This window comes from Lupinus angustifolius, unplaced genomic scaffold (assembly GCF_001865875.1).
Source record: "Lupinus angustifolius cultivar Tanjil unplaced genomic scaffold, LupAngTanjil_v1.0 Scaffold_45_145, whole genome shotgun sequence".
Lineage (NCBI taxonomy): Eukaryota > Viridiplantae > Streptophyta > Magnoliopsida > Fabales > Fabaceae > Lupinus > Lupinus angustifolius.
The window spans coordinates 1-8,674 of NW_017721896.1; the positions used below are offsets into that span (position 1 = coordinate 1).

An 8,674-nucleotide genomic window follows, 5' to 3' on the forward strand; every position below is an offset into this window, starting at 1 on the left:
CATTGCAAAGAACCACTATACTCATCAACAAAGCTAATAATGCAACAGAACTACTATAACCCATTTTCATTTCTGAATCCTATTGATTCTCAAGGCCACACTTGTCTTTGAAGTGGTGTAGTGTATTTATAGCCGTTTATTATTAGTATAATAGAATGCAAACGTTGTCACATTAGCATATTACGAGGAATATTCAGACAGCATATCATAGGTCAACTAAATAACGTGTCCCTATAGGAATTATAATCTTGTTTGTAGGATTGGTTTTTTCATGCTTTACTTCAAAAACAATGAACAGCTTCGACTAAGACTTGACTTTTGGATTTCATTTGATGGATATGGCATGGTTGAGGCGAAGCACATTCATAATAATAACAATAAAGGGAATGCATACTTCTACTTGGTGAAGAAAACACAATGAAAAGATATTGGCTAAAATAGAGAACGAAACTTAAAGAACTCAAACACCACCTTCAACTATTTCTTTTATGGCATATCTATCTATTTATGATTATTTTGATCTAGTTTATAGGTTACTTTTTCTAGTGTCCAACTTCTCAATAAAAATATCAATAGTTAGGATTTAATCTCATAAGAAAAACCTAATTTAAAATCCAGGTGGTCTATTTAGTGGAAGAGCTTAAAACTTATGTAGCATATTAAAATTATTTTTTCATTCAAGGAGGACTCAAAATAAAACCAACCCAATCCCATTACAAATATTTCGAACATTATCCAAAATGGCATCACCTAAATAAGTTGGATATAAAAGTAATGAGGCCATAAAAATTAAGAAATATAATAAATTCATGTGGGCTGGTTGAATTTCTATGCTTGTTTTTAGGAGCATCTAACATTTTTATTAAATAATATGATTGCTAGGTGTATTTTCCAAAATATATGTTTATGTTAATCTTTCAAATGTTGATTTTTTATTGGCATTGAAAATTGAAATTTTCAATTGATTGAAAGTAAGCAATGAGAAATTATTAAATTGTTTTGTATAAATGGCCTGAACCATATTTCCACAATTGACTTGAAATAAAGTCATTTAATTTTAAGTTATTAATACATCAATAATAATATTATCAATTTGCAATCATTTCTAATTAGGAATTATTGATGATATTGAAAATGTTCTTTATATTCTCAAATAATAATAAAAATATCAACAAAGAGCAATAATAGTGAGTATCATTTTAGTCTAAGGATCCTCCAACTAGTGAGTATCATTGGAGACCCCAATGCTACGCTCTAATATCGCTATTTCTAATGCTTCTCCCTCATTTGGGTTTACGTAAGCTCCTTTATCCATCAAATAAGTTCCTCCAGCGTCTCCTTCAACCTTGGGATCTTTTCCCTTAAACATGTCAATCACAATCAACACAAAAATTAAATTCTAATTTACCTAAAACTAACTTGATTTTTTAACACAACAGGACACACATGTGAGTTTTAACTGCAGAACAGTACAAATATATATAGATATATAAGTACTATAAGGTATTGGTTTTGGAACTTTATACCAAACAGGATCTAAATAAAGAAATAAATCACATTACTAACCTGCCTTTGAAAATAAGCTACATTAAAATAATTGCACTACCATGGACCACATAGAGCGTGAATTTATTCAATGTAAATCAAGAATTGTTTTGGGCTAATTAAATGCCAACTCTTCGTGCCCGAAGTTGAAGAAAAACCCAGCCATATATTATAGAAAAGGAGTTGATTTTATAAAATGTGAAAGGGGAAAGAAACAATAATTGTTTCCATGCAGTAACAATAAGGCAAACATAACAATTACATGAATTATTGAATTCAATGGGGTTGTGGTATGAAGGAAAAATTGATTACCTGGTTATCTTCCCTTTCTTCTACCAATTGCAGTTAGGAAGTGTAGTTTTTTTGTTCCCTCCCAACTCAACACACATATATAGTTACCAATTAGGTTAATGCTCTTCTTAAAAATAATTTTTTAATGTTATTCTTATCAAATAATAAAATTATGTTTTATCTCAAAGTAACTAAGATGACTAAGATAATTACAAAAGAATAATCACCTAGCATATCTAGATAATCTTAGAGGGTAACTTTGTTAAAGATTAACCCAAATAATTTAGGATTGACTATTAACAAATATATCTATTTGCAAATTAGTTGTCACAAATTTGTGGTGTTACAAGGCAACTTACATAAACAGACATATCTTCATAACTATTTACTTAAATTTTATTGGGGACAATTTAGTAACTGGACATTGTTCTTCTAATAAAAGAATACTCACCTTTTTTTATCATTTATTATACCTTCGACAATTACATTAATGGGTTTGTGTAGATAGTTAGTTGGTAAGGTTTTGGTGGGGTTAAATATGTCTTTTGATAGCTGCAACTTTTTGTTTTCTTTCACCTTTTCTAAAATCTTAAAATTTGAGAGTGTATTTTTTTACCAAAAAGGATATGCCATTTTCAAATTGAAGTTAAGTTAATAAGGCTAAAATGATAAATGACCTAGTGAAGTTGAAAAGCTTTCAATCTACACGTCTATACCACTACCTCCTCATCTCGTCTCTCCTCCTCTCTCAACTTTTCTCATTCCACTTCTATCTCTTCATTTCATCTCTCCACTTCTCTCAGTTGTTCTCTCAACTTTTTTCATTTCACTTCCATTTCAATCTTCAAAATCAAAATCTTCGTTTCAGTAAATAATAACTCTAGTCATTTTTGTTAAAGATAATAGTGTTATTATAAAAAATGAAGATTGTTGAATAACAGTTCTCATTGTTCATAACATTGAACCGTTCTTTGCTAAGTTTATTTCAAAAAAATACATGTTTTTTAAGAGTGCATGTTTGTTTTCTTCTCCATTCCTTCCATTTTTGTCTCATTTTATGCTTAAATAAGAGACCTTTTATTTTTGTATGTTCATGAAGTTTGGGTTTCTTTGTTTTTTTATGTCATTTGTATACTTAAAAATTAAACATTTTACTTTTCAAGGTCTATGGTCTATGTGTCTCTTCCATTTTTGTGTCATTTTTAAACTTAAAAATCATACATTTTATTTTTACATGTTCATTATGTATGTGTTTTAAACATTTTACTATAATTTTTAAGCTTAAAGATTAGTCCTTTTAATTTTGCATTTCCAAGGTTTTTGGGGTTTTTAACATTTTTTTGCTTCAAAATGGGACATTTTAATTGTCTTGTTCATCTTTATTTCACTTGATTCTTAAAAATAATTTATTTACTGATTTTTCCCAAAATGGAGTTTACATTTCAGGGTTTGTACATATACTATTTTGGAGTAATTTATTTTTCTTGAGCTTAATTATTTGCATCACCTATATTAATTGGTCTTACTAATGTGGGTTTCAACCTTTAATTCTTTTTATGAACTCTATTATTTAGGTTTATTCTTTGTTTGTACAACTTTCGCTCATTATCATAAAATAATTTTGAAGATTTTTTTTACTTTGCATATGTTTCAATGGGTTTCAATCTGCTTAAATTTTGTTTATATTTTTTAACACTTTTTCTTACTGCAACTTTAGTATAAAGTTAGTTCTATATAAATAAGGTTGTATTACCTCTATAAAAAAATGCATTCACATTTGTGCCCAATAAACACTTCATTTCAACCATTTCATTGTGTGCAATTTATTATTGTAATTAGTTTTTTGTATTTTGATGTACCTCAAGATGAGAATGTAGTTATGATAATATCCTTATCATGAAGTATTGTAGCATTGTCATTAACTTTTCTCTCTATCCCACATTGAGATCCTTTCCTCGGGAGGCTCCTCTGCATCTTTTATTATTTATTAATTAAAAAATAATATAATTAAAATATAAGGATTGAATTTTGAAAATGAAAAAAAATAGTATCAATTTAAAAGAAGAAATGAAGAAGACAACTTTTGTGGAGTTACAAAATGGTATAATATTAAATAGGTGACGCAAATTTCAACATCACATTTGATTGAGTTTAAAATTAGAAGGAGAAGTAAAATAAGTAAGAATAACGATGGTATATATAAAGAATTAAATGTTTATATTTCATGTTTCCCTCTCCTAAAATCAATAAATCATAACTAATAATAATAATACTAATACCACCATTTTTTTTATATTACGAGTGGTTGTAAATTAATGTTTAAATAAATAATAAATGAAATGGAGAGATATACTGTAATTCTGGAAGTAGGTGATACAACAACATCATTGATGGTGGTGGATGAAGAAATTAAACACATTCATATCAATCAATTACTAACTTCTTTATCGTTTATGTATTGAAATACATTCATTACAATAGGATCTGATGATGTTTTCTCCCTAGTCATCTTCTTCTCTTCTAATGCTAACAACAATTCCTTCAAAGATATTTAAATAAAAGATATATACATTATTAATTTATGATATGAAAATAATGGAAGTAATTGAAGATAGAGTGAAAATTAGAAGAAATGTTAGTTACCACAATTTCTGTTATTTCCATTTCAGTTTTAGAATGATTATATATAATTATATATAGATATAGATGATGAATTAGTTAACTCTTCAATTATACTTATTATTAACATTGATTTAATATAAATATAATGATATATATCAGATGAAATATTTTTTAGTTTCTATTTCCTCTAATCAACCATTAATATTGGAGAGAGTAAAGTTGCGTATATTTATTCTCGTAAATTCCATTAGATGAAAGCATTGTACATTGGACGGACTACCATTTCTATTCCAGATTATACTAAAACAGTTTTGCTAATTTTGAGGATAAAAAGCGTTTTAGTTTTTAAAAATTGATTTTTTTTTACATATAAAGTGTTTTTCTTGTAAATTAAGCACAAGCTTGCACTCTATATTAGATCACTTGCTCATAAATTATGAGCTATATACTATATTTCTATTTATTGATAATGCTAAATGTTTAACTATCAAAATTTAACTACAAGTTTAATCTGATATTTTTATTTGGATAGCCAATCATGTTCACGTAGGTCCAATTTACTTAAAAAAATTGTAAAAAAAGAAAAACCATCCTCTATATCCAAATTTAGGTTGGAGCCTAAGCCTATCGGGTTAGCATATAGTAGAAATAGCAATGTTGTAAAAACGATTTTGTACCGACCGAAAAACTGGTGAACTAGACTCCTAACCGGTACGATACAAGTGTTGAATCAATCAAGTATCAAAACTGGTTAAAAATCGGTCAAAACTGGTGAATCGGCCGGTATTTTACTAAACCGGCCAGTTTATACACATATTTTTTTGAAAAAAAAACTTAAAAACTTAAAAACCTATTACATTGTGACCCATCTTTCCAACCCTTCTTCCTTCTTCAACACTACATTCGTGGTGTGTAATCTCACTGACATTTGTGTAATCTTGGAGGAGTAGTATCTGAAAATAGGATTTGGTGGAAAAATATAATATCGATATGAGACAACTTTGACTCCTTGATGTTAAATATTAAAACTCCAAATTTATTTGTTTTGTAGAGTGAGTTGTGAATTTGTGTCATTTATTTATAATTTGCGGTTGTTAAGTGATATTTTTGAATTAATATATGTTTTGTAATTTAGACTTTGAATTTGTTAAGACATAAAGTTGTTTGTTTATATGAATTTTGAGTAGATTATAAACATGGATTATAAATTTGAGTATCTACCTATTTGAAATTTTTTTGTTATATGTTTTTATACATATAAATTTAAGTAGGTATGTCCAGTTTAACCGACATATGGTTTAATTACTGAACCACCAATTGAACTACTATACCACTATCCTCACCGATCGGTAGGATGGATAAATAGAGAGTAATTTGGTTCGATTATACGTTATTATACTCCCTAGTTATTATTAATTAAAACTAACAATTGTCTCTATTTGTTGATGTGGGTTTTTGCCTCGTCACTCTTGGATTTTTCCCGTGGGTGGAAATAATAATCCAAAATAGCTAAGCACATATGACGTATAAAATATTTTATATATTTTGTAATACTACTGCTTTACAAATAAGTAAAATTAAATTAATCATTACCTTCTGTAAATTAGTCAAGTACTTTTTATTGATGCATAAAATGCTTTGTATATGTCTTTTAAACAAGGCATAAGTTCCATAAGTTTGCAATTAAGATTAGTTAACTAGGTTATGCCGCCAAATTAAACAATTAGAAATATTATATATCTACTATTATTATTATTATGTTGTTGGGTTTGGGTTCTCTTCCTATATATATATAGAGAAAGACCCAGTTAGACAAAACTTACTTGTCTCACTTAACCTAATAGATATAGGTCAGATATGATAAGGGTGTGAAGACAATTTATGTAAAAAAAGGTAATTGAAAAGTGTATCATACTTTTTTTATTATAACTAATGGTTATTCTTTCCTATAATAAGAAATTAATTTATTTCGTTACAAGTGATTGTCCCTCCAATAAGTGTCGCTCCCAGATATCATTATAACCTTAACTACTGGACCAACTTCTTACCATACCACTCTCTCTTGCTGACAATGAAAAACAATCATCTCAATAACAAAATTAACTTATATTAAAAGAACAAATTATTAGAATTTTTATTAAGTGCCGGTTTATTATCGTTGGCAAATAGAATTCTACATAATAAGTGTATTGATGTAAATTATACTAACACCATACGTATCTGATTCTCTACGTTATGCTTGACAAGTAATTTGTCCACAATACACGACCATCTTAATCAGCAAATTCTCCAAGGTACGTAGAAGAGAAATCAGTTTCATGATTTGAAATGAAAACTTCAGAAAAAAATAGCTTACAATTCAACATGAACTACCCTATAAATACCACAAGTATTCTTGGGTAATATCACAACACATATTTCTCACAGTTCAGTAAGCATTAAGCAACCTGAAGCATTTGTTCCACTTATCATTCTAGCTACTAACTACAATGGTTGCCAAAAACCAATTCCATCATATTTCATTACCCTTTATTTTATGCTTAGGATTCTTGGCTTTTCAAGTCACATCTCGCACTCTCCAACATGCCTCCATGTATGAGAAGCATGAACAATGGATGATTCGCTATGGCAAAGTCTATAAGGACGCCGAAGAAAGGGAGAAGCGCTTCAGTATATTCAATGAAAATGTGAATTACATAGAAGCTTTCAATAATGCTGGGAACAAACCTTACAAGCTAGGCATTAATCAATTTGCAGACCTTACAAATGAAGAGTTCAATGCATACAAAAATGGATTCAAAGGGTATATGAGCTCCTCAATCACAAGGACAAACACTTTTAAGTATGAAAATGTGACTGCAGTACCATCCACAGTGGATTGGAGACAACAAGGAGCAGTGACACCGGTCAAGGACCAAGGCCAGTGTGGTAAGTGTACAATGATTCATTGAATGACTATGTTACATGTGAAAGATTGAATATCTTGAATTTACCTTGTAGGATGTTGCTGGGCATTTTCTGCTGTTGCAGCAACTGAAGGAATCAATAAGTTGAGAACTGGAAATTTGATCTCTTTGTCTGAACAAGAGCTTGTTGATTGTGATACAAAGGGTGTTGACCAAGGTTGTGAGGGTGGTCTCATGGATGATGCCTTCAAATTCATCATAAAAAACCATGGACTAGACACTGAAGCCAATTACCCATATCAAGGTGTTGATGGAACATGCAATGCAGATGAAGCAGCCAACCATGCAGCTACCATTACCGGGTATGAAGATGTCCCTGCCAACGACGAGCAAGCGCTGCAAAAAGCTGTGGCTAATCAACCCATTTCTGTAGCCATTGATGCTAGTGGCTCTGATTTTCAGTTTTACCAAGGTGGTGTCTTTACTGGTAGCTGTGGCACTCAGTTGGACCATGGTGTCACCGCCGTGGGTTATGGTGTTAGTGCTGATGGACTGAACTATTGGTTGGTTAAGAACTCATGGGGAACCCAGTGGGGTGAAGAAGGATACATTAAGATGCAAAGGAATGTGGCTGCTAATGAAGGACTTTGTGGCATTGCTATGCAAGCATCTTACCCTACTGCATAATTATAAAATTTGCATACCATATTCCTAAACTATATACAGATATATTTTTATGTCTCAATTCCTGCTACCACTTGTGTATCCTTTACATGAATTAGTGTACTTATCAATCACAATATAATGAAAAATTTGCCATAGTTATGACATTAAGGAACATTGCCATTTCTCTTTTCTTTGTCATATTCTTTCATTTCTTTCTCCCTTACATGACATTGGAAAATTATTTTTTTTTTACCATGTAAAAATTGTTGTTTACTTTGATATCTTAGTTTTGGAAGGACGATGAAGAAAGATTTAATTCTCCCTTTAATATGATTTGGAGGACTTTGTTTGGGATGTAATCAAGAATCCTACCCACTACTAAGTGACAAACTTCATATAGAAACTATGAAGCATGGATACGGATACGTGTGTCGAATATGATACATATCTGATATGTTGACACACATTTTTTCTAAAATATAGGATACGATACGTTCAAGGATATGTGTATAAAATACTAAAAAACACAAAATATGATAAAATTATAAGTGTAAATCAAAATATTCAAAGTAAAAAGTATAATGGAAATTGAAAATCATTGTTTCCAAAATTCCAAGTACCAAAACTAGAAAATATAATAGAAT

At 29.7% G+C, this 8,674-nt stretch overlaps 1 protein-coding gene across 1 annotated transcript; it reads left to right on the plus strand.

The window, feature by feature from the left end:
* Positions 1–6,643: 6,643 nt before the first annotated feature.
* Positions 6,644–8,222, plus strand: LOC109338867 (senescence-specific cysteine protease SAG39-like). Its single transcript, XM_019576217.1, has 2 exons — positions 6,644–7,386; positions 7,459–8,222. The coding sequence occupies exons 1-2, from the start codon at positions 6,948–6,950 to the stop codon at positions 8,049–8,051; spliced, it is 1,032 nt and encodes a 343-aa protein (XP_019431762.1). The 5' UTR covers positions 6,644–6,947; the 3' UTR covers positions 8,052–8,222.
* The last annotated feature ends 452 nt before the right edge of the window (positions 8,223–8,674 follow it).

Coding starts and splice junctions, on each gene's coding strand:
- LOC109338867 (XM_019576217.1), top strand. CDS start 6,948: ATGGTTGCCAAAAACCAATTCCATCATATTTCATTACCCTTTATTTTA. Junction 7,387..7,458: donor CAAGGACCAAGGCCAGTGTG/GTAAGTGTACAA, acceptor TTTACCTTGTAG/GATGTTGCTGGGCATTTTCT.